This window comes from Hydra vulgaris, chromosome 01 (assembly GCF_038396675.1).
Source record: "Hydra vulgaris chromosome 01, alternate assembly HydraT2T_AEP".
NCBI classification, from domain to species: domain Eukaryota; kingdom Metazoa; phylum Cnidaria; class Hydrozoa; order Anthoathecata; family Hydridae; genus Hydra; species Hydra vulgaris.
This window is the reverse complement of record NC_088920.1, coordinates 21,730,001-21,757,500: the sequence shown is the minus strand read 5'-3', so window position 1 is coordinate 21,757,500 and position 27,500 is coordinate 21,730,001. Positions and strand designations below refer to the sequence as shown.

Sequence of the window (27,500 nt, the reverse complement as noted above, 5' to 3'; positions counted from 1 at the left end):
AGGGACATTTGGCACAGAAGGTTTACGAGGGAGATTGGCAAGCATTGACAGAGCAAGTTTTGATTGATCGCATTAAGCTAAAACTACAAGAAATTGATTTAAACTTTTTACAGTCGCATATGAAAGGCGTCAGAGCAAAATTGAGATCAATTGCAGATGGTGTTGTTTTTTCATATAAAAAATAATATATTTTCATTAAAAGATAAATGCTTTATTTAAAATAAATATAATAGTAGTTTGTTTTTTTATTTATAAATAAGTTATTGACGTTTTTATTTTGTCCGATAACTTCCGCATCACCCGTTGTTCGCTGTCGAAAATTTTTAAATTCAACTAAAACATCTTTCCTTGTTTTTAATTAAAAAAAAAAAACTTTATTTTTAGAAGACTTTTAGGACTACTGTATTATCTTTGTTTATAATATAAGTTAAATGTAAGTGTTATGAAAAATTTAAAATCTTCATAAATGTTAAAAAAGTATTTTTACTTTTTTTTCAAAAAATTTTTTTGTCAAATGTAATAAAACAGATATATATATATATATATATATATATATATATATATATATATATATATATATATATATATATATATATATATATATATATATATATATACACACATATAGATTATGTTAGTGTATATAATATAATATATACACATATAAATTATGTTAGTGTATTTTACAAATAGAGTGCTCAATGTTCTTAAAGAACAGAGCAATAATAAATTAGTAAAAAACACTTATCTAACTTTTATCTTCGACTTGAAGTTTCACCATTGCTGGATCATCAGGAAGAGTTCTTTATAGGATGATATTGAGATATCAGATGATATTGGACAGATGTTATTAAAGTAGAAGAAAAATACAGATGATTTTGGACAAAAGTGCACAGATGATCTTGGACTACTCCACGGATGTTGTTGGACAGATGTAGTAATCTTTTACCCATTAACTTACCATGGTGGACAATGATGATAATTTAGTTGCATTCACGGGTACCCTGAAGGTCACCTAAGACCTTATGTTGTATCCCAAGAAATTATTTATTGAATTTGAAAGTAGTCTACTTGCAAATTCTATTACTGTAAAAATTTATTGGTAGCTTTTTGAGAAAATTTGCTTAGAAGTTTTATAATTAACGATGCTTTGGTACTTCGATAATACTTTTCCGTCAGCCATTGTAGTGGTTTGTTTTCTGTAACTGCAACAACGCGATTGATGATTGCAATATTTAGTAGTTTCTGATTGGCTAATAGTTGTTGTCTATAAGACATTGCTTTAAAAGCCTTTATATATTACCAGTGGCTATAGCGATAAAATAACAGTATATTCTAATCTTCAAACTTCTTACTTTTTTTCCTTTGTTCTAGTTCTGTTAAAACTAGTTAGTGACACACAATAAACTTTAGTGTTTAGTCCAAATGCAAATTTTGAAATGCTTATTAAGAAGTACTTTTGGAAAAACCACTCTGTTGAAAACTACCTTTTGCCTGAAGTTTTTTTTCTTCATGCAGAAAAAATCTATTGAGTTCAGAGAAAGTAGGTTCAAAAAGCTTTTTATTGACCAATAAGTCAATAAAATCACTAATTAAGTTATTATTATTATTATTCTGAAAAACAAAAGGTTTTTGATGTTGAGCAATGTTGGTTCAGTCGAAACAATAAAAACTTTGACTTGAAAAATATTAGAGATAAGAAAAAGATAGTAAAGTTATATATATCAGGCCTTGTTAAGAAGCGCTACGCAGCTCGCATTTTGCTTGCGAAAAGGCGATTTGCCTACGCGTTCAGCAGTTTTGCGCTACGCAAAAACTTATATCTTTTAGAATATTTAAATTATCTTTTGATTGTCGTTAACGTGACATTCAGAATCTTTTGATTGTCGTTAACGTTTATTCAGAAGAAATAAAGTCGTAAGTATTTAACCGCAATTGTAAACTAATAGACTTTTTGTTAAAGAAACAGTTTGTTAAATAATTTTTTTGTTGTTGTTAAAAATTAGTTAAAAAAATTAGGTGTTTTAAGTTTTATCTTAAGGAATTAAATATATAAATTTCTTTTAAATATAAAATTTATTTTTAGTCATAATAGTTTAAAAAATGCACGATTTATTTTGATGTAAATATTTTATTAATAAGATATTTTGTTTATTGTTAATTCAATAGCGTAAAGTTTTAATGACGTTCGTTTAATTTATAAAAATAAATTATGATCACGAATATGTTATCGGTAACTGATAAACAAAAAAAACTCTTTCTTGTTTAAAAACATTAAAATGAGTTCATATATTAAATAAGAAAAAATTTATTAACAGTTAATAAAATAACCAAAAACCAAAATCATAAGAAAATAAACATAAAAATCATAAGAAAATAAACAAACATTATTTTACGTTTCATGAAAAAAATATTTTTTTCAAAGTAAAATTTAGTTCATATTTGAAAAAAATAATAAAAATAATTTTTTATATAAGAACTTAGATTTTATTTGTAACTTTTGTTATAGTGAGAAAAAAACAAACTGTTTGTATGATTTTTAACGCGTTAATAAAATAACTTTAATTACAATGCGGTACTTAAAAAGACGCGAGTGACGCAATATAACTTCTAACGATGCAAAATATATTTGATGAGTTGAGTAACTTGGAAATGCGTTACGCGTTTTCGCTACGCAGCGAAATCTCGTAACAAGGCCTGATATATGTGTGTGTATATATATATATATATATATATATATATATATATATATATATATATATATATATATATATATATATACATACATACATACAGGGCTTGTGATAAAGAAAATCGTCAAGCATGTTATATCGCGCTCGTAAAATTAGAATAAGTTTTCATCGAGCTTGATTATGTGCGCTCGAGATAACGTCGGCGAGCGCGATCACGAAAATTGCTGAAGGCAATGCTCATAAAAAGCTTTTTATTTTTTATATCTTTTTTTATTTGTTACATAATTCTTTCGTCAAAAAATGTTTGAATTAGTATCACACTCATGAAACTACTTCAACGAAGTAGATTTTTATACTTCCAAACTTCTTGTATATTGTCAGATCGCGATTTTATTAACTATTTAGGTTATTAAAAAAAAAAATCGAACAAAAACGCAACTTCTTATTGATTTAGTATTGAAGTATGATTTAGTGACGTAGTTTTGCTTCGTTGTTTTGATATATGTATTTTAAAATGTTACGCCGTAAACTTAATTAACGGTTAATGGTTTTTCTAGTTCTTGATATTTTTTATTCAAATTAATTGTTTGTTTTTTTTCTAAAATTTATTTTTTAAATTTCTATTTTTTATTTTAAAAAAATAACACAAGAATAATTTGAAATAATAATAAATAGGAATAATAACTTTCCATTTAATAAATATTGACATCATTACTTTGTTTCCTTTTCGAATGTCCTTGATTGCGAACATTCTAAACAACAGAATCGTTTTAAATTTGAGTTAAAATAAAATATAGTTGATAAAAAACCTATACTATGAACAAAAACTAATTTTAAAATTTACTCTATTATTATATTTATTTTTATTATGAACAATGTGTAGAACATTACAAATAATAAACCAAATAAATCTTACTTGATATTTTCACAAGATTAAAAATACTCTGCGGTTTCAATTTTCTTATAATGGTTTTCTAATTTTCTATTCTTATTTTATTTGCGCATTTTTGTATTCACATTGCGTTTCCACGCGCACATTCCATTATTGAAATTAGTGACTATTAACGACTTCAAACTGCTCGTTCATTACGTTAGTGCAAAAGAGAGCGACGTAGTGCTTTTTATTTTTTATATCTGTGCTTTAATAATAGAATATCTTTAATAAAAAATCTTTGTTGAATATTTTATGAAAATGAAAAAATAATCCCGAACTATTGGACGAGCGTTATTTTATACGCTCGTTATAAGCTGAACGAGCGTTGTTTATCGCGCCTAGAACATTTAAAAATAACGTTTACGGGCGCGTTTTATGAGCAGAGTGCGATCGCGCTCGCTTCATCACAAGCCCTGTACATACATACATACATACATACATACATATTAAATAAGTAGTTATGTTGTAACTACAGATTTTAGTCCTAATAAAAATCATTTATTATAGTAACATAATATAGTATTAAATTTTGATTAATGTTGAAAGTTGATAATATAAAATAAAAGATCATTAAATGATTTAACGTTGTTTTTTAACTGTTTAGTATGTTGTAAAAATTATTACTGTTATATGCCATAATGCTGATGAAGTTTTAGAACATAGATCTTTTACATTAAAGAATGTAGGTATTAGGGTTGGGGTTTTTGGAGAGCGTAGTTATCTAAAACTTATCAATTACTTTGAAGCCAGTGTGGACAACACAAGACACCTGTAACTAAAAAACCATAAATATATATATATATAATAAATATATAAAATAAATATATAAAATAAATAAATATATATATATATATATATATATATATATATATATATATATATATATAAATTAGTAAAAAACACTTATCTAACTTTTTTCTTTAACTTTAAGTTTCACCATTGCTGGATCATCAGGAAGAGTTACTAAATCTCAAAAAAAATTCAATTTATAGAAAAAAATATTTTACAGGAAGTTATAAATTATTATAACTAAAAATAAAAATAAAAAAAATTTTTAATTACTATATTTTTTTGGTTAACGGGAAGTTACAGAAAGTAATTATTAAATAAATTTTTTTGGAATGGGGATAATTTAATTTAGTCATTTATTTTTATAATTTTTAAAGAGGTATTTATTTTCGTGCCTACATTTAGAAATTAATTCAGATTTTTTATTTAATAAATTTTCCTGATTTAAATGAGTAGTTATTTCAAATTTTTCTTGCAAACATAGCATACATTTTTTGGAAATGTTATTAAAGGCAGGGGCAGATTTTAGAATAGACCATTGTAAATTAAAATTTTTCTTTTTATCTTTTAAATCCCAAATATATTTTGACAGCATAGTCTCTTTTGAATATTTTTTGTGTTTAAACGATTGTTTGTGGTTGGCATAACGTTTTTTCCATTTCCCCTCCATTAAACCAATATATTGTTTATCAGGGTTATTTTGTGAGGAAACAATGCAGTTGTGAATTACATTTTTCGAAAGGCATTTTCCATTTAGAGGGCAATCTATTTTTTGTTTACAATTACAATAATCAGTGTTTTTTTCTTTTATATGTTCATTTTTATTAATTAACTCGTAGTTGTGGCCTTTTATAATTCTTTCTAAATTTTTTGTACAACTATAACTTACTTTAATGGTATTTCTGTTAAAAATCTTATGTAATTTATTAGAGGGAGGAAAACGTTTGTCTACTAATTTTAGAAAAATTTTACCTATATTTGTTGAAACATTTTTGCTGTACGGGGGTTGAACCAAATTATGTTTCTATTTCTATTACGATTTTTTGCAATTTTCTTTTCAATTTTTAGCTCAAAATTTTGAAAGCCACTTTTTTTAAGGGTATCTTCATAAACGCGTTTAGAGGATTAAAAATATTTTCATTAGAAGAGTTTTGGTTTAGCCTATTATTAATTGAAATTGGAATTAGTTTTAGAATTTGAGGGGGATGGTTCGAATTCACATTAATATACAATAATTCGTCATTAGGCTTTTTGTAGGGCTTATAGGAACTTTCTGAGAGGTTAAATGTGACATCAAGAAAATTCACTATTTTTAAATTTGTTTATTTCAATTTGGAAGCCAATGTTTTTAAAAACTTTAGTAATATCTTTTCTAATTTTATTGAGTTGTGGCCCTGATTTTTTATGCATTACTATTAAATCGTCGTCCCAATAAAGACCTAATTGATTAATTTGGATTATTTTAGCTAGGGTATTTAAAATATATAAACCTACAAATTCGCAAGTTTCTGCCCCGTCAAAACTTCCCATTGTTACATCAAAGCATTGTTTTTTTCTTCCACGTTTCCTTATTAAAATAGAGTAAAGTTTTTCAGCAGTGCTTAATTATACGGATAGTGTCCTCAGTAATTTCTAAGTGGGATTTTCCAAATTCTATTGTTTTATTTAAAATTTTTGCTGTAATTGATGGGTAAAAATCAGTAATATCAAATTGTATAAATGTGCATTCATTTTTATTGTTAATTTTAGAAAACCAATCTATAACATCAGTGGTATTTTCCCACTGATGTAAACCTAATTTTTTCCGCATAGAGTTATTAATTTGGTATAGTTTTATTTTACTAACGTGCCCTAGTTCACTTTTTGAAGGAACTAGCAGCCTACAAGGGAGTTTATTTTGAAAATTTGGTTTGTGATCTTTTAGTGAAACAAACGCTTGCGCTGGTGCAGCTGATACAATTCTCGCATCTAAATTAATTTTTTTGGCAATGTTTTGAGCTTCTAAATTATTATATATATATATATATATATATATATATATATATATATATATATATATATATATATATATATATATATATATATATATATATACAACCCTCGGAATTAAGGTTGCCGACATGAAAATGTTTGAGGTCGGCAAAAAATTGCCGACACCCTTCCTATGTCTTATGGTCACACCTTTGTATCAAATAATTATTGCCGACCTGATGCCGACCTCAAAAAGATTGAGGTCGGCAAATTATAGCCGACCTCATTTTTCCTAAATCCGAGGGTTGTATATATATATATATATTTAATGTATTTATGTATTTAATGTATTTATCATTTAGTTTTGAACATTGAACAAAAAACAATATAAACTGTATTTATTTTATAGGTGATTTTTGGAGTTTTGTTCCTGAAAGAAAAGAATCCATTGTTTCTCCAGAACCTGATATCAATTACATTGACATTGTTCCAGATATTCATAAATTTTTACTTTTAGCAAGTGATGGTTTGTGGGGGGTAATGAATGCAAAGTAAGCTGTAGGCATAGTTACCTACTACAAAAGAAATGCAGATGAAATGCCTTTAGAAAGAAACTGTGCAACTGCGTATTGTTTTTTTTCCTCATATATTAGTGCTGCTATAATTTTTTATTTATTTAATTATTTTTATCTGTATATTTTTATTTATTATATATATTTTTAATTATTTAAATAGACTATGCAACCAGTCACTGGAGTTCTGGAAAAAACGGCATTCTCGGGCTGACAACATCTCAACTGTTGTACTGTTTTTTGATGAAGAGTTTGGTAGTTGTGATCCTTTGTACTATGATTCAGAAAATATCACCTTAAGTTTAGAGGATGGGGAAGATACACCCCCATTATTTGATACTTTACCTCCAGTTTTAGTGCGTAGTTTAGACATTCAAGAAATTCCACCTTCTGTTCATTTCCCTGTCAAGATTTTGTCAGGATCATCTCAGAAAAAGAATTATAATCGTAAATGTAAGCACGAGGAAGATCACAAAGGAAGTAAGTTGAAATATGTTAAAATAGGAGTTGATGATAACATTAAAACTGATGTTAGCCCTGAAAGTTTAAATGAATTACAATCTAAACAATAAACATTGTAATTATTGCAATTATAAACCCACCTTTCCTTTTTTTAAATAAAAAAAAAGCAGCATGCAAATAATAAATAGACATTATTTTGTCTTATCGCCAAGCCCCAATCATATGTATTTACAATAACCGTATAATATATTAATACTTTACAAATTACTTATTGAAAACTATAAATGTAAAATAAATAAATACAATTAGTTTAAGAAATACTTCAAGAACAATATTCGTCCTAAGTGTACTAATCAAGTAAACAAGAAAAAATAAAATAAAAAAATAACAAAAAATTAACAAATAAATTTAAGAACACTATTTATTTTGTAATTTACTCGAGCACTAATTTACTATATATTTACTATACAACTTATTTATTGAAAAGTATTAAAGTAAAATAAATAAAAGTTTGTAATAAAGTAATATTTAAATAAAGAACAAAAAATTAAAAAATAAAAGTACCTTATTAACAAAAACCGTAATATTTATGTATATTTTAAAACCAATTTGTATTAAGTAAAATAAATAAATTGATTGATAGTTAAAAAAAAAAAAAATAATATATATACAGGGCCAGTGCGAGTAGGTGTCATGTGGGGGTGGTGCCATTACAATTTTTGACAACTAAAATAAAAAAACCTTGTTTTTTGAAATTTGCAGACTGCCTAGTCAACTGACTGTCTTAATTTGCTGACTGACTTGTCTAAAGAGTCAACATTAACCGACTAAATGAACAAAAAATTCATTGATGGGGGTGTTGCCCCCCACCATCACCACCACATGCACCCTACCCTTTGCGACGGCCTTATATATTTAAGAATTCAGATTAGATTTCAACAATAACATTCAAGACTAGAGGAAACACCATAACTGAATTAATGAAAAAAAGTTGATACATTCTGAGACATATTTTATATAATTGAATTTTAGTTTAAAAGAAGCATTTAAATTCAGATATGTGAAACCATAAGTATCCAATCCATAAGTAGTAACACCTTTTTCGATTCATTTTTAAACTGCTGTATACTAACTTTTTTCGTATTTGCATTCTAGGGATACTTTTTCCACAAATAAGGTCCACGATATTGAATTAAATATGTAATTTGTTTTGAATTATATTTAGGGACAATGTAGTTATTATCTGAAAATTTTGTCAGATATTTATGAACCGCTTTTTCAAAAAAAGGCTGAAATATTTTAAGAGATAATCCCAACTTTGTTTTATTCATGGACATTGAAACTTGGTGTAAGTTGATTTTATAGATGTTTAATGCATGAAGTATACACAGAAAAGGCTCGCATGGTACAGTCTTATCAACTCCAAATAATATTCTGCACACGTGTTTTTGTTTACTGTTTACTAAGCGCGAACTAGCATAAGTGTAAAGCAGTTACAGAAACTAGCATAAGTGCGAATTGGCATAAGTGCGCCAAATAAATTTACAAACATTGGCATAAGTGCGAATTGGCATAAGTACGAAATACCAATTTGCGCTTATGCCAATATTTGCAATTTTTTTTGGCGCACTTATGCCAATTTGCAGTTATGCCAGTTTTTGTAACTGCTTTGCAGTTATGCCAATTTGCACTTACGACAGTTTGCACTTATGCCAATGTTTCCCAATTCTTTTGGCGCACTTATGCCAATTTGCACTTATGCTAGTTTGCACTTGTGCCAGTTTTTATTACTGCTTCTCACTTATGCCTGTTCGCACTTATGCCAATTTGCACTTATGCCAATTTTGCAACTGCTTCGCACTTATGCCAGTTCGCACTTATGTCAATTCGCACTTTTGCCAATGTTTGCAAATTCTTTTGGCACATTTATGCTAATTCCCACATATACCAGTTCACACTTATACCAATTTTTGCAACGCTTCGCACTTATGCCAGTTCGCACTTATGCCAATTCGTGCTTATTCAACCTCCCGAATAAATCAAGTAATAATGAATGAAAGAAAAATATAAACTTTTTAAATATTTATTGTTTAGAAAAGGGTTTAGCTCTATATATCATGGCAATATTATTTTATATTTTTTTCTCAATACTTTTTATATGTTCACTCCAATGTTGCTTAGTGTTCGTCTAGTTAGTAAGTGTTATAGTCTTATTTAAAAAAAATTTTTATCATCATAGATATATTTTTAAAAAAAGTAGATTATAGTAATATAATTGCTCTTATTTATAATTTTTATAGAAAATCTGATTCTTATATTGTTTTTGAAATTTAAGGATTTAAAAAAAAACTTATGCATCCACAATAAGGCATAGAGGTTTCCATAAATCATAAATATATTATTGACATATTTTAACTTCTTTTGTTATGTTCCAGAGGTTTTTTGATGTACCTTTTTGTGGATTGTTGTATTGTGTTAATTTTATGTGAACATTAATAAAAAGATGGTTTATGGAAGATAAGGTTTATTATTTGTATTTATGTATGCAAAAAGTTTTCGTTTATGTAAAAACAAGAGTTTAATAAAGAGAAATTAATTCGTTTACGAGAAAAAAGGATTTTTAATTTTTCGATGTGTTGAAAGCAAGAAAACTACATCAACTGATAGTTTTAATTTTAATATCGTCAAATGAACTTTTCTAAAAACACATTTGACCAATTTTATATACAATTTTCTAGATGCCGCTTTTGTCAAGTAAATTGTATTTTAAATAGGTTAAATGTGTTTTGTTTTTTTAAACAATGCCCAAAAAATGAAAAAACATATTATTTGTAAAAAATAGTCATTTACCCAAAGATTATTTTTTTTACACTCAAACAACCTAGATTCAACAATATATATATATATATATATATATATATATATATATATATATATATATATATATATATATATATATATATATATATATATATATATATATATATTAGCGTACATTTAACTTTATTGTAGTAAGTTTTTTTAATTGTTCTGTTTTTTGAGTTTTCTTTGAGCATGTTTGTTTTAAAAACTTTGTTAGTTTTCACACAGCTTTGAAAGCTATTGAAAGTATGAATTTTTTTTTATTAAAAATATTCTTTTCAATTTTTATAAGTATTTTCTAAATACCTTCCAAATTTTATTTAAAAATATTATGTCATAGAATTTCCATTTTCCCTCGCAAAATAGGTATACTATATATATACGGTGAGATGAAGCAAAAAAAAGTTTAAAAATAAACATTCCAGAGATGCAAATGGTGTTCTATTAGTAATGAAAGCCCCTTTCTTGTTATACTTTTATATAACAGAAATGGGGCTGTCCATTAATTATGTCAACAAAATAGGAGGATGGGTCTAAACATTTTATTGACAAGTGCTGACAAAAGGGAGAGAGAGTAAAAAAAAAAGTTGACATCAACAATATTACTTATTAAAATAAACTTAATTACTTAAGAAAATGGTAAAAAAAATATGCTTTTTTTTTTTCATTTTCATTTTATTTGGAGTGGGGTGAAAGGGGGAGGGGGAGGCAGTAATCAAATGTTGACATAACTTTATAGAGGGGATCTCAAAAAGTTTGACAAGTTGTTGACAAGGGGAGGACACAAATTTTGATGGGTCCTAATATTTGCAAAAATTGTGTTTTACAGAACAATCTCAATCGGGTACTCAAACAATGCTGACGTTTTTACTGATTTTTTGATAGATTATTTGTTTTCATTCAAAATAAAAGCTGAAGTTTTTTTTTTGGTTTTTTACATAATTTTCAAGAAAGCAACAATTTTTTGGTAAAAATAAAATTTTTAAAACTGGTATTTTATTTTGTGTATTTTGAGTATCAAGTTGACAAATATAAAAAAATTTTTTTTGTGTCAGATAGTTAGACCTACAAAAATCTTGACCTAGTAAGTTGTTCTACAAAAAGAACATCTACTAAAAAATGGAACTAATTTTCAGATAACCTTCTGAGGCCTAAATTGTTTTCAACCGATTAGAGTCTTTTTTACTTTCAACCAATTTATGATGTTTTTGTTTTTGACTGATTTATTTTTCAACCTATTTTATAGATTTTCATTTTCAACCGCTTTTAAATAAGTTAATTTTAAACGATTATCTGGTCTGTGTTTTTAACGTTATTTTTTTTAAACTACGAAGTTTTTTTTAAACTAAGTTTTCCAAGCATTCATCGAACCTTATGCCTCCTGGTTCTGAAGACAGCGCTTCAACCACTGCGCCAAGGTTGATTAAATTTGGCTCCTTTTCAAATCAACAACAAAATAAACAAAATACATATTGGAAAAGCGTTATTATAAAATTGAAAATACAGTAGGTTGAATATTCAGTAGGTTGAAAATTTAGTAGTTCAAAAACATAGTAGATCAACAATTTAGAAGTTTGGAAAGTTAATAGTACGTTTTAATTAGGTGTAAATATGATAATCAAAAATTTTCGGTTAAAAATCAAAAACGTCAAAATTAGGTTGAGTTATGGGCCATACAATAATCGGCTTCTTCAGCATTATTTTTGTTACCATTTAAAATGTCAAGTCAAGTCGCATGTAAACTTTCAATGCGATTAGTGTGAATACAATTAATTATTACGCGGCCATGTGAATATACAATCAATTATTTCCACCAAAATGTTGTTAATTTCAAAATATTCTGAACAGAATATTAGTCACAGTTTTCTTAAGGACTCCTTGTTGTCAACTTCTGTTACTTGAATGCACATGACATTCTGTAGAATGATCTGATTTATATAAGTATATATCTGTGTGTGTGTGTGTGTGTGTGTGTGTGTGTGTGTGTGTGTGTGTGTGTGTGTGTGTGTGTGTGTGTGTGTGTGTAGTAGTAGTAGTATATAGTAGTATATATTTGTTACAACAAAAGTAAAAATAATTGACAAAATACAAATCATAGAATGTCAGATTATAGTTAGTTTTTGTGAAGCTCATATTGCAACTTTCACTAAGGATAGCTGCGAGCTGTAGTAACATTAGAGCTTATCGAGGCTCACTTTAAAACTGTTGACAGTTGGAGAACCGATTACTTTATCTGGTAACATATTTCATGCGTGGGCAATGCGATTGTTGAAAAAGTGGAAACGAGCTAAATTATTGCTGTACTTTTCACGGTGAATTCTTTCTCTGTGATTTGCTCTTGGTGGAATTGTGATGAGAGGAAAGTGCCAGTTGACTATGTCGATGTTATTAATAATTTTATATTTTTGGATGAGGTCACCTCGTTTACGACGTTGTCTATCTGGACTTGTAGTCTAACTTTTTTAGTTTGTCTGGTATTTTTGTGGCTCTGCGCTGTATATATTCAATAGTTTGTTCATCCTTCACCAAATGAAGGTTCCAAGCTGGAATTGCAAACTCAAGTAAAGGACGGATGTAGGTGGAGTAGTTTTGATTCCATAAAGAAGCATCACGAGATTGGAAAGTGTGTTTTAGGATGCCTAGCATTTGATTTGCTTTACATGAGGCAATGATGGATTGGGTTTCTACTTTAAGATCATTGGTAATTTGAATTTTCAAGTCACGCTCAGAGGAAGTTGCTTTCAATGTAGTTCGAGTCGTTATTGAACAAGGGCCTAATTCCTCCATTGAGTACTTGAAAGGTGTTAATTTTTTTTGGCCAATGTGCATGACCTTGCATTTCTTTGCATTTAGCTCCATGAGCCAAGATTTAGTCCACTGGACAATTTGGTCAATATCTGATTGGAGTTGATGTTGAGCAGCAAGTGAGTTGACAATGCTTAGGATTTTAGTGTCATCAGCGTAAATCTTACAACTGTTTTTGTTGCTTATTACATCTGGCAGATCCTTGATGAAAATAACAAATAAAATTGGACCCAAGACTGATCCTTGCGGAACTCCACTTGTCACAGGTAACTAATTTGATTGAGTGTTGCCAAGGATGACTCGTTGAGACCTGTTGAGTAGAAAAGCTTTTATTCAATTGAGAAGATTGCCTTCGATTCCGTACATTTTTAATTTGTAAAGCATTCGTTGATGTGGGACTTTGTCAAAAGCTTTAGCAAAATCCAGAAATACGACGTCAACTGGTAGCTTTCTGGCTATATTTCCAGTCAAGAAGTCCATTGTTTCAAGGAGATTTGTAATGCATGCTTTTTTCTTTAGAAATCCGTGTTGACTATTTGATAAAAGATTGTTTGATTTTAAATGCTGCATGATTGCCTTCTTAACTAATTTCTCCATTATTTTACACGGAATCGAGGTGAGGGATATTGGTCTGTAGTTTGATGGGTCGATTCTAGAGCCCTTCTTAAATAAAGGTGTTACATTTGCTTTGGACCATGAGCTGGTAATTTCACCATTGTCAAATGACTTTTGAAAGATGAGAGTAAGTGGAGAAGACATTGAGGTAGAACAAAAGCGTAAAACGTGAGGACTGACATTATCTACACCAAGTGATTTAGATATATTGAAATTGATTGTTAAGTGAGTTGGCTATTGTAATTTTGTCAGAGCTAATGATCTCACTGGAACTGGTGATTCGCATAGATGAGATCTGATTTATTACAGAGCGTTTACTATTTATATATGAAAACAGTCTTTTAGGATTATGCTTATCATTGGCAAGGGCAATTTCGAAAGATTTCAGAGAAGAATGACTTTTAACAAACTTTCTAGTTTCCCTATATTCCCCTACCAATGATGTGATTTTCCATTTTGAACTGACGTTACGAGCCCATAGCGATTTTTTAAGACGAGTAAGAGGTAATAGTTCTTTTGTCATCCATGGTTGTTTTTTGGGGGATGGTTTGTTTGGCATACAAGGGATGAATTGAAGACAACATTCATTGCATTTGTTGAGCCAAAGTTGGTAACATTGTTCTACATTTAAGTCTTTTAAAATAGACGACCAGTCAACATTATTGAATTCTTTGTTGATTTTTTCGTAGTTACCATGCTTGTATATAAATTTAGAGCTGTTGAAACGTGATAATTTTATGTTGGAAGCCAGTTTGTAATGCCAGGTGATAGTGCAATGATATTGATCAGACAAACCGAGTGGAGGACCGATTTTGATTTCGCTAGCACGATATGAAGAGTCACATATGATGAGATCAAGAGTCTTTGTCATAGGGCAATTAGCAGGTTTGAAAGTAGGGACAGTGACGATTTGGTGAAGATGACAATATTGAAAAAGAGAGACAAATGAAGAACTGAGACCAATTTTACTAGAGGAAAAGACTGAGTTGGAAGTCCAAGTAATCTCTGGGAAATTGAAGTCACCAGCAATGATGATACCGTTGTATTTTTTAGTCGATATTAAAGTTTTGGCATGGAAAATAGCACTTGAAATCTTTGAGAAGGCTTCGATACCGGAGGATGGAGGTCTATAAATGCTGCCTAGGATCAGAGTTTCATTCAAAAGCTTTAGTTCAACCTATAATTGTTCTGAATAGTAAGGAATAAAATCTTTTTGTAGTAGGGATTCCTCTATTTTGTTTGAGATGATTTTACTATGATGAGATGATTTTACTATGAAGAGCTGGCCTTGTTAAAGAATGTTGAACTAGTGAGATGTTGAGAGCGACTGAATGGCTTCAGCAACTGATTTCCATTTGAGGAATGGATTCCTCTCTCTTCCATTGATGTTGACTGTTTTGGATGTGTCAATGCATTTAATTTTTTTGCTGCAGATGACAAATCGAAAGGGTTTGTCAAGTAAATCTTTTGCCAATAGTTCTGCATTTTCTGTAGCAAAACTTTGACTTCCCAAAGTTCCTGGGAAACAAAAGTCAGACATAATAACGTCAACATTTGCCAAAATTACCTCTTCTTTAATTATCTTTAAAAGGCGCCTTAAAATTATTAAGTAAAAGTTAAATGAACAGATTTGCTAATATTTAAATCAAAATTTTGAAAATTAGAATAACTGTAAATACAATTATTAAATGCTTATGTTTTTTTATTCAAATAGTTATTCAAATAACTATTTCAATAAAAATATTTTGTTAATTTTTAAAATATAAAGCGATTCAATATATGTAGATAAATTATGCAATATTGATTAAAAGTTGTTTAAAGTATTTAATTACTAATTATTGAAAATATTAATAACTACTAAAATTAAATTTACTGAAATATAGTAAATAAATGTTTAAAATACTTTTAACAATTTTCAATAATTATTTACCATTAGCGTGGTAATTGAAAGCAAAGCGTTTATAAAATTCTTAAGTAACATTGTTATCTTATAGTAACTAAAATAACATCCACCAGTGAATTTATGTATTCAAAGAAATGCTTTGAATCAACTACTTACCCTTAAACTAAAATAAGCAGTTTAGAGTCACAAATAAGATGTTTATAAGTATTAGAATACTCTGTTGTTATGAATCTAATACAAATTAATCATGTTTTAGAAATCGAATGAAATGAAATGCCACAATCGAATGAAATGAAATGCCATCCAGATTTTAAAACACTATAAAAGTCTATTCTTTTATGGTTTAAATGTTTATGAAATTAAGTTTCTAAGAGGACAACACTAGTTCAATAACTAAAGTTGATTTTACATTTTTGTGTTGTTATTTTGTATTATACAAACAATGCCATGTAGATATCTTTTTTGTTTTAGTTTCAATGGTATTTTTAAAAGATATCTTTATCATCAAACTTCACAATTAGCACCATGTGAAAAAATGACATTGTACTTTTTTTTGTAATAGCTCTATATCGAACGTGTTACACCAGTCTTCTATACTATATAGTGATAAGGCAAGAGTGTTATTGTTTATTTATTATCACATTTCTTATCACATTATTTTTTTTATTTTAATACATGTTTAATTTATATGTACTTAGTGTAATGTACTAATTTAGTTGTTTTATTATGTTTCTTACTTTAATTATTAAGCTAATTCTAGGAAGTTAAAATGACCTGTACACCACTTATTCAACATTATGACATCATCAAATCTATAAATGAAATAATCAAGTATTTCGGCTTGATTTGGCTAAGTGCAGCGGGATAGAATTGATTAGATATAATCTTGACAAGTAGACAAAAACAAAAATGAAATAATTTTATTTGTTAAATATTTTAACTAAATACTTTCTATTTTTTTAATATCTAATAGGGAGTAAAAAAAATCAGCTAGTTATAGCGAACCAAAATTAAATGGATATCACCTTGCCAAGCACATAACTACACAAGATTTTATTTATTTGGCAAGAGTTTTAAATAAAAGGTGATAGATTTTTAAGTTCTAATATCACATAGAGAAGGAAATAAAACAGCCACTTACAGTGGGACAAAATTTACTTGATAAAACTTAGACAACCAAATGACAAAAACAAGGTATTAGTTCAAATTGGCATAAATGATAACTAATCTGCATCATAAATTTTATGTTTGTGTAATCTCATAGTAAAAAATTAAAACAACTAATAACAGTTTTTTTTTTTAAATCGACTAGATATCACTTTGGCAACCAACTAGAAAAACATTAAATGTCAAAGAGGCCAACTAGAAAAGACCAACTAGACCAACTAGGAATGGAGACTAACTAGAAAAGACCTACTAGACCAACTAGAAAAGACCAACGACCAAAGAGACCAACTAGAAAAACATTAAATGTCAAAGAGGTTTTTCTCTAACATATACTCCATATGACGTTTTACAGTGAAGGATATTAAAAACTTAATTACATTGAGTTAGAGTCGTTGCTTTATTTATATTTGATATATGATTGGAAATAAATTTAATTAGCTAATTATGTTTAGTATTTGTGTGTACAGATATTACCTTAGCAACCATGTGTCAAAAGCAAAGAAATAAGTCTAATAGGCAAGATTTTCTTTTTGGCTAGATCATAAATTCTTAAAATATTGGTATCTTATAGAGCCAAAAAATGCGTATGTAATTACACTGAATTGCTAACTCGATGACAACAACCAAATTAAATTTTAATTTGTAAGAATTTCAAACTAGCTAGATCATAGTTTGTAATTTCTTTAATATTGTAGATGTCAACAAAATAAAACAATATAAATAGAATGTGGAATCGGATCATAGATTGCAAAATTTTATTATTGGATGGAGATTGAAATAAAACAGCTAAGGGAGTAGTTCAACTATGGTTGTTGATGGTTCATTTACTATTGAAAGTGTTGTTCATACAAATTGATAGACAATAGCATTGTTGTTATTCAAAATGCTCAAACTAAATTGGTGTTCAAAATTCTTAAAAATTAAAATAAGCAGGCATGTTGAGATTCACAAATGAGATGTTTGCAAGTTTTAGAATATTCTGTTGTTATGAATCAATTATAAACAAATTATGTTTTAGAAACAAAAGAAATGAAATGCCACTAATGCAGATTTTCAAACACTATGAAATTGTATTCTTTTATAGTTTTGATGCTTAGGAAAATTGAGTTTCTAAGAGGACATCATTAGTACAATATCTAAAATTGATTTTTCATTTTAGTCTTTTGTTATCATATTGCATTAGACAAAGAATGCCATGCAGATTTGTTTTTTGTTTTAGTTTCAATGGTTGTTTACAAAGTTATCTTTACTATCAAACTCCATGGTTTGCATTATGTGCAACATGACAGTGTCTATTTTTTTGTGATGGCTCTATATCAAAAGTGTTACACCAGTCTTTTATAGTATATCGCGATAAGGCTAGATTGTTATTGTTTATTTTTTAGTTTATTTTTTTTTTTTTACACCTGTTGCTATTTTTTGTTATTTCAATACATGTTTAATATATATGTACATAGTGTAACTAGTTTCACTGTTTTATTATGTTTCTTACTTTAATTGTTAAGCTAATTCTATTGAGTTATTATAATATGGGTACCACCTTGTCAACCTTATGACAACATTAAGTTTATAAATGCAATAATCATGTGTTTTAGCTTGGTAGGGCAAAGTGCAGTAGGATAGATTTGGTTAAACATAATCTTGACAAGAAGACAAAAAGAAAGATGGATTAATTTTAATTACCAAATGTATGAACTGAGTGTGGTCGCACTTTTTTTTTTTCTTTTTTTTTTTTGATATCTCATAGGGTTAAAAAAAGTCAGCTAGTTTTAGCAAACCAAAATTAGTCAGATATAATCTTGCTAACTCTATATCTAAACTACAAAAGCTTATTTTTATTAATGACAAAAACAAGGTATTATTTCGAATTGGAATGATAACTAATTTACATGGAATTAATGGATGGAAATAAAATAGCTAATTGCATTAAGATCGAGTCATCTGAATATCTTTTCTCTATCGGACGCTTATTAAGGTGCCAACTGAAAGGTTAAATAAGGAGTTAAATGTTGTTATCTAAATGTTTAATTGTTTTTTGTTTTTTTTGTGTGTGCTAGATTTCAGTTCATGAATCTAAAGATGTGGATAATGCTGCTGTTTTGCAGTTTGTTTTGGAATCCTTTTGCGCAGAGATGATTTAATCATACGGTTTTTGTAATGAATAAAAAAGATATTAAAGTTTATTTCTAAATGATAAACTTTGTTTGTTTTTATGATTTCATTTGATTCTGTTAAACAATATATATCACCGTTTTTGGTTTTTTTACAAACCGATACATTATTAATATATTTGCAGAGAAAATATAGAAAGTATATAAATTTTTAGATTATGAATTGTAAAGTTTTTGTTCTTTTTAATTTTTTTGTTCTCTATTAGTGTTAATGTATAAATTTTTCAGATGTGTTACAGATGTGATAAATGTCTTAAAAATAGGGAGTATTATTTTTTGTTTTATTATTTTTTGTTTTCAAAACTGTACTTATTCTTGTTTAGCTTATTGGCTATTTATCGAGTTTATGTCTTGTTATGCTTTTGATTTGACTGTGTCGTTTTAGAATTAAATCATGCAGAGTCGTCCCTTTGTGATCTAAAAGCCCATCCTTTATTTTTTTTTATGGCGACTTAGACCTAAATACATTTTATAAAAAGGTCCTCGTTTGCTCACATTTGCCGACTGCCATCTTTAAGTCCAAGTTTGCCGAATAATTTTTTAATAAAATTTTATATCGAGGTTAGACACCCACTACACCCTCCTCCCCCATCATCCTAAGGACGGCCCTGAAATCATGTTCAAATTGATTGTTTTTTTAAACCAAGTGAAAAAAACTGCTATTAAGTTAATAAACTTATTAAAACTTATTTAGTTGCTCAAATAGTATAATTTAATCCGTAAATTGTGTAATTTTTAAAGTGCATCTTAGATAATAACATCTGAAATGTAAATTTCGTTTTCAATTTAAATGGTTTTTAAAGGGTTCATGTTTATAATTTTTAAAGTTATAAACATGAACCCTTTAAAATTAAAATATAGTTAACACGGGGCCGTATTTTAACGTGTGTATTTTATAAAAGCACTGCCTTAAAGTCGTGTTTCAAGAAAATCATCTATGAAGCGTGAAAGTACATACTCCCAAATATTAATACTAAAACACAAATCCTACTTTTTTGTCCGACAGAAATTTTATTTCAAACCTTTATTTGTTTTTCATACAATGGCGAGATGACAGCATAACAATATTCTATGCATTTTAACAGTACTTCAAAGTATTAAATCTCTTTCTTGTGCGCTTCTACCTGTTCCCTTTTTTCTAGAAAAAACTGGAATCATCTTTTGTTATTAATTTGTGATTATTCATCATTATTTTTTTAACGGTCTGCAAATAAATTGTTTTTAAAATGCAAAATTATGAAAAAACTGTGCATATTGATGTTAAAAAATTGTGTTTTTTGCCGACTGAAAAAAATAAAGTACTCTAATTTCAAAATTTGCAGACTAGAGATAAAAAATCCAAGATTTAAAAAAATGTTCAAATTTGTCGGGTGGAAAGTACAAAGAAAGTTTCAATTTGCAGACGAAATGGTATTAAAATCCATTGATTGAAAGGGGAGGGGGTTGCACCCCCTTTGCCCTGTATTATTCTTGATTGTTTTACATGTATTGTCTAACAATACATGTTAAACAATCAAGAATAATAACAATATTTGAATTTATATAATAAAAATTAGAGATTTAAAGAACAAAAATAATTAAAAACAATTATCAGACACATTGATCAAAACAGCAATTTTTAAGTATCTACGTCTTTATTGATTGTCAAGAATTTGAGACAATTTAAAAGAAGAAAAAAATAAAGTGTTATTTTATTTAAACTGAAGAACGAACTTTGCGATGACTTAAAAAAAGAAAAAGAATATAATTTTTTAAAAAACTGAAGATTTGGAAACAACTAAAATTAACTGAGAATTTGAACAAAATTATAACCGGATATAAAATTATAACCGGATATAAAATTATAACCGGATATAAATACTCGAAATACAAATTTCTACAAGTAAAGACACTCAATTTCTGCAAGTAAACATTTTCACCACTAACAAGTTATAAAGATAAAAATGTTAACTTATATTATCAAAATGTGAAATAAAAACTAAAAAAAAATAGAAAATTATTAAGTCAAAGTTACTAGACTCTAAACAATGGGACCTAAAGATGGCTTTTAAAACTATTTTGTTTGTATCGTTTCTGATTTTAATAAAATGTTTATTTAGGATTTTTGCTCATGTATTTTATAGATCGTCGAAATTTATTTTTTTCAAAGATGCAGCAGAACATTTTTAATTTCGTATTTAATTATGTTATTATGCTGTTATTTATCACACTGAAGTACTGATCATATAAAGGGCTGTCCATTAATTATGTCAACAAAATTGAGGGAGGTAATTTTTGTGCAAAAAAAAAGTGCAAACAAAAAAGATTTATGCTTGAGCATAATCTACATTATATTATTTAAATTTTTATACCAGGGGTCAGCAACCTGCGGCTCACAAACCTTCTGTGGTTCTTTTGATGTCAAGATGCGGCTCTTTAGCTCAATGCACAAATATTAATATAATATTGAAATAAAGATAATGGTAGCTTTTTAAAACTGAAAAATTTTGTAAATTATAATTTTTGGCTTTTTCGTCTCAAAAAATTGTTGACCCTTGGTTTATGCAACTTGTCAAAAACCTTTTCAATTTGTAAAATGCAAAAAAGTATTTATGTTAACTTTTTAATCTTGTTCCTGTTTGAAGTTAGAACAAGATTTTGTAAATATAAAAACATAACGAATAAGGTGTATACTAGGGTTATGACTTTTTTTCAACTCCATGCTCGCGTACTGTAGTTTGCCTGAAAAGCACGAAACGAACTATTATTTGCATATCTTTTGAAAAAAGTTCACCCCGTCATTAGAAAATCGATTTTACGACAAAATTGAACTTACAAATCAAACTTCTACAAAAAAACCTGGACAATGGTCACCCTACTATTAAAATATGTTCTTAATATTAATATTCATTTAAAATATGTTCATAAGTTAAATTTTGAACAATTTTTATTTTAACATGTTATTTTTAATCGTTTTTTTGTTTAGTTGTAAACTAGTCTATTTAAACAATTTTATAGGAGGGGGAGAAGGAGAGGAATTAGTCTCTTGAAGTTTGACAAGTTATTGACAAATGTGAGGGGTGACAAATAGTCGTTTTGTTAGGTTTAGGATATTTACTTTCATATCAATATGCAAACAGTTTTTTATGTTTGATTTCCTTTTTGACCAGAATCTATATGAAGGGCTTATTGTGAAACAATGACAAGCCACACTTTTTCAAAAATGAGTTATTATCATTTTTATAATCATAAATACTTTGGTCGTTAGGAAAGTTCGTAGAACTCCCCTATTAAAAAAAAAAAGACTTTTTTAAAATTTTATTTTATCAAATGTTCAAAATAATGTTCATCGTTATCTATACAAAGTTGCATCCTTTCAAGCCATTTGTCAAACGTTTTTTTATACTCTTCTTTGGGTATACTTTGAAGTAGCTTCGTTATGCAAGTTTTTTTGACTTTCGACGTCGGTATCGTCATCAAGATTTTTTTTTATCAAGTCGAATAGCCAATAATTGGATGGAGCTAAGTCTGGTGAGTATGGTGGGTGGCGAATTATTGTAATTCCAGCTTGGTTTAGACAATTGGTGACGGTTTCAGTCACATGGGGTCGAGCGTTATCATGGAGAAATTTGAAATTTTGAGTGCCTGTTTTAGGTCTTTGCTTATTTATTTTGCATATAAGAGGTTTCAAACATTTTTTTATATAATATTTGCTAGTAATGGTGTCTCCCTTTTCAACATAACCAAAATGAACAACACCTGTTGTTTTGAAGAAGATGTAGAACATGTTTTTTGGCTGAAACCTGTCGCATCTTACTATAGTTCTTGGACTTTCACCTTCACCGACCCAACTAGCATTAGCCGACTTGTGTCCAACTTGTCTCAAATAAAACCACGACTCATCCCCTGTAATAATATCACATAGTCTCCATGGGCCGTTTCTAAAAAAAGGGCTAAATTTTCCTTACATGCCTCAACTCTATTCTTGCGATTTTGATCGGTTAACTCGTGGGGTATCCAACGTGATGTTAGTTTTCTTTTTTTAAGTGCGTTGTGAATGATTTCGTTGATTGTAAAACGATTAATCGATGTCAGGGCTTCAATTATATCATGGGTTGCATGCGGATTTTCTTCAATAATAGCTCCACACGTTTAATATTCTCAGCTGTATACGTGGTTCGAGGATGCCCTGAGCGAGGATCATCTTCGAGACTCTCTCTACCATCTTTAAATAAAGTATTCCACTTGGCAACTGTACTATATTTTGGAGCTTGGTTACCATGAACTAAAACCAACTCATCGGATATGGCTTGTGCTGAAACTCCAAGTAAAGCACGGGTTTTAATATATGCTCGATATTCAAATTTTTCCATTTTTAAATTTTTTTTTAACGTATATAATAAAACTTAAATAACTTTATCAATAAACATTCAAAATATTTCAACAAGTACTTAAAATGTTTATTTAAAATTTAATAATCATATCTTTTCAACAACTTTATCATTATTTCATTCTATTAAAAATATACAATTGATGACGACTACATAAAACTTTAAATAAATTGTTGTTAATCCAAAAAAGTTTGTTATATTTTAAGACTACAACCATCTTTAAAATTTCAATGTTTGTAATTGACACTGCGCTTAAGGACTTGGTAGTTCGCAACTAGGGTTAGGACTATTGTAATTGTAATTGTAAAAATTAAATACAATTACACATTACAATACAATAATATTGTATTGTAATATTACAGAAACAATAAAAAAATTTTATTTTGGTATTGTATTGCTGTGATGAAAAACAATTACATTAAGTATTGTACTGTTTTTTTTCTAACAATACAATAAAATCCGAGAACTATTGTATTGTATTGTTTTAATGAAATAAAATTACAATAATTTTTTATTTACGGATTTGCAATATATTGCAAATTTTATTTTTTACATATTTAGATTTTGCATCACCTATATTGTTATGTATTTCTAAGCTCTAAATAGGCGCAAAAATAATGCCTGTCTGATGATAGTCTTGCTATTATGAAAAATAACATTCATAAATTATTTCATTCAGCCCTTTTATTTTTTCCTCTTGATTTTCATGCTGCAAAGGAACTTAAAAAATATATGAAAATTAACTTTAGTAACGCAAACAGTTAAGCATAATAATTCTTCCTAAACAAAAATGTTAATGTCTTTTATTACAATAACAATATATTGTTATCGTATTACAAAGACGAATTACAATACAATATTTATTGTTATTGTAGTGTAGTAGTAGTATTACAATACTTTTTTTTTTCAGATATTGTTATTGATTTATAAAGATGAATTGCAATACAATATTTATTGTTATTGCATTACAGAATTACAATAGTTGTAAATCACAAGTATTGTTATTGTTTCTAAATTAAGTTAATACAATAACAATAATTATTGTTACTGTTATTGTTTTCATTACAATTACATTAATCCTAACCCTATTCGCAACGACCATGTGAAAGATTCGTATCTGAAACATAAAATGATTCTGTGGACATACATGAATTTACACAAAGTTATTTATTTATTTATTTTAGAAAATGTTTTTTTTCTTCAAAAAAACAAGTTTATTTAGCAATCACAGGTTAAATAACACTAATCAATTTCATAAAAATACATACAATAAAAGTCATTAATTATGAAGACAATAAATGTACGTAATGAAAATTTGTAAAAAAGTTTTTTCAAATAAAAGCAGGTAAAAGGTAATCAAGTCATTTTGGGAGGCAAGCTAAAGAAATAAAAAAATAATAATAAAAAGTAGATATATAAAATTTGCATATTAACAACAAAACAAACACAGTTAAGTACTGATTAAAGGAACCCTCACTTCGTATTATCAAATTCGAACCTTCTTTATAACCACTTTTTGAACCCTCAGTACTATAATGTAAAAATCCTTGGATAACTGGAACCCCCGATAACTTAAACATAAGCAAGTAAAACCATTTTATCTGTCCAAAAAAATTATGGCAACTTGAACTTTAAAGAAAAAAAATCAAAACTTTTTAACATTTTTTTCTATTCTTTCGGTTCAACAAAAAAGTAATTCAAAAACAAAATTATTTATCAAAAACATTTTTTAAAATTTTATATGCATTTTATTTTACCTTTCAGACAACTATTAATAACATAAATTGTTTTCACTTATCGACAACAAAAAGTTTGGAAAAACTTTAATAATTTTAAATTACTTGATAATATATTTTTTACCTATATGTAAATATATATATATATATATATACATATATATATATATATATATATATATATATATATATATATATATATATATATATATATGCTGTTTATATATATATATATATATATATATATATATATATATATATGCTGTTTATATATATATATATATATATATATATATATATATATATATATATATATATATATATATATATATATATATGCTGTTTATATATATGCTGTTTATATATATGCTGTTTAACTTTGCTGTGAGCTTATATTCAGCAAGAGTGCTCGATGAATGATATCAGAGCTATATAATTGATTTTTTGACGAGATTAAAAAAATAAATACATGATTTTTACTACTAAAAGTTTCATGCGTTTAGCAATCATCAGGTAAAAAATACATTGCTTTTTCGTTAAAAAATATACTCAATTAACATCGTGGCGTTCAAAAACAATTATAAAACTATAACTCTTTGCGAGCGTGGTTTGGTTTTTTATCGAAATCGAATATCGAAAGTATAATAAAAAGCCACAACAAGAAAATTAGTTCAGAAAGACCAAAAGAATACCCACCCTGCAATTGTATAAAGAAAGAAAACTGCCCTATAATAGGAAAATATATATATATATATATATATATATATATATATATATATATATATATATATATATATATATATATATATATATATATATATATATGTATATATATATATATTAGGTACGTGGACTGATTTTTTTTAATTGAGCGTATACTAGAATGTTATATATCATTCGAAAGCCCTTCAATACAGTATTTTAATGGTAAAAAAATTATTAAAAACGAACAATTTAAAAAAAAGTTATGACATTTTTAGTAGCAAAATTTCGATATATGGACTTATTAAAGAAACTGGTTCCAAAATTTTTCTTTTTCTCACTGAAATTGTTATAATTTTGTCAAATCTTATCCAAATGCATATACCTTGGTATCAAAAGATAGATGTAAGAGTAGATTACAAGTTCACATAACTCTATAGATAAAAGGGGTGTCTAGAGGGCCTGAGGGGATACGGAACACCATCGTAACCTTAAAAAAAATACAAGTTTTTCACACGAAAGAGTGCTTTTCTGATAAAATATGTTATCTTTATACATAAAAAGTTAATCAAATTTGCTTCCATTCCATTTCCAAATATTAGTGGTCTATTTTAGATTAAAGGGTGGATGCCTTTGTTACGTTTTAACACCTTCGTAGTGAAATGTTACTTTCTTATAAATATTTTAACCTAAAAAACATTGATTATAATTTGTGTTAAAAAGTTTAAACTACATTTTCTTATTTTAAAGCATATACAAGTGGTGTATAAATTGACATTAGAGGTGGGACATGTACCACGCCCAACGCACCCCCCCCCCCACCCGCCCAGTCTTATTTAACCTAAAAAAAAAAATTAAAAGATATTTGAAAAAAGGTTTTAAATTGAGTTTATTGAGACTATTTTACAAGGGGAGGGGCGTGTGCCACGCCCAATGACCCTCCCCCTTCTTATTCAAACTTGAAAAAAATGTCAGTAAAAATAAAAAAAAAATTTAATTGTGTTTATTTGATAAGGGAGAAATAACTTCACAAATCTTACCACATTACAAGATGCAAGTTGGAGTATCCACCCTAAAATGCCTCTAAAAAGTATATATAAAGACTTAATATATTATAGCTTCAATTCAATTTGCCTAAACAAAGAAATAATATATAATAATTTATTAGAAATTAATAACATTATAAATAATGTAAAAAAATGTACTAAATTATTTAAACCAAAAAAATTTCAAATAATTTAAAAATCTTATACCTTGAATAAACAAGTAACGGTTACAAGAAACTAGTATTTCAACATCAATAGGGCAAATATAATTTTTAGGAACTTTAAACATAAGGTAAACTAATTTAAAATCAAATAACTATTAACAAAGTCAAACAAACAGTTTAAATAAACCAGGGTTGCATGGTTTTAACCAAATGGTTGGAACCATTGGTTTAAACCATGGTTTAAACCAATTTAAAAATGTTGGTTTAAACTAGAGTTGTTAACCGGAATGTTTCGTACAATTCCGGAAAAATAAAATTCTTTCGGAAGGATATTGAGAATAAGGAAATTTCTTTTTTCGTACCGAATTTTACGAAACAAAAAAAACCGCCGATGTTCATTTCGCAAATGCTTCTTACGAAATGTTGTCTTCCGCAAGTTGAATTACGAAACAAAACTATTTTGCAACATACGAAAATAGCGCTTACGGAAGTCGCACTTGCGAAATGAGCTATTTCGCTAAACGACGTTTAGGAGTCT

The 27,500-nt window shown here is 27.6% G+C and overlaps 3 protein-coding genes across 4 annotated transcripts in view; 2 read left to right on the top strand and 1 right to left on the bottom strand.

Moving 5' to 3' along the window:
* Positions 1–6,942, top strand: part of LOC136074218 (protein phosphatase 1D-like) — an 11,698-nt gene extending 4,756 nt beyond the window's left edge. The window contains exon 3 of the mRNA XM_065786524.1: positions 6,797–6,942. Coding sequence (XP_065642596.1) covers positions 6,797–6,942 — 146 coding nt within the window. The remainder of the gene's footprint in view (positions 1–6,796) is intronic.
* LOC136075202 (uncharacterized) overlaps positions 1–19,204 on the top strand; it is a 23,984-nt gene extending 4,780 nt beyond the window's left edge. Inside the window, exons 3-6 of one of the 2 annotated variants that reach the window (XR_010635742.1) lie at positions 6,797–7,013; positions 7,123–7,439; positions 16,078–16,217; positions 18,831–19,204. Coding sequence is in view for 1 of the 2 variants with exons in the window: in XM_065787675.1 (XP_065643747.1) it covers positions 6,985–7,013; positions 7,123–7,439; positions 16,169–16,217; positions 18,831–18,909 (474 nt within the window). In the remaining variant the exon portion in view is untranslated. The remainder of the gene's footprint in view (positions 1–6,796; positions 7,014–7,122; positions 7,440–16,077; positions 16,218–18,830) is intronic. The other variant, XM_065787675.1, reaches the window with a different exon arrangement.
* A 2,892-nt stretch (positions 19,205–22,096) lies between these two features.
* Positions 22,097–23,296, bottom strand: LOC136074217 (histone-lysine N-methyltransferase SETMAR-like). The gene is made up of 3 exons (XM_065786523.1): positions 23,097–23,296; positions 22,330–22,864; positions 22,097–22,210 (listed from the first exon to the last, which is right to left on the bottom strand). Exons 1-3 carry the CDS (start codon positions 23,294–23,296, stop codon positions 22,097–22,099), a joined length of 849 nt encoding a protein of 282 aa, XP_065642595.1.
* Between the last annotated feature and the right edge of the window lie 4,204 nt (positions 23,297–27,500).

Coding starts and splice junctions, on each gene's coding strand:
- LOC136074217 (XM_065786523.1), bottom strand. CDS start 23,296: ATGGAAAAATTTGAATATCGAGCATATATTAAAACCCGTGCTTTACTT. Junction 22,865..23,096: donor TCAGGGCATCCTCGAACCAC/GTATACAGCTGA, acceptor CCCTTTTTTTAG/AAACGGCCCATGGAGACTAT. Junction 22,211..22,329: donor CAAAGTATACCCAAAGAAGA/GTATAAAAAAAC, acceptor TTTTTTTAATAG/GGGAGTTCTACGAACTTTCC.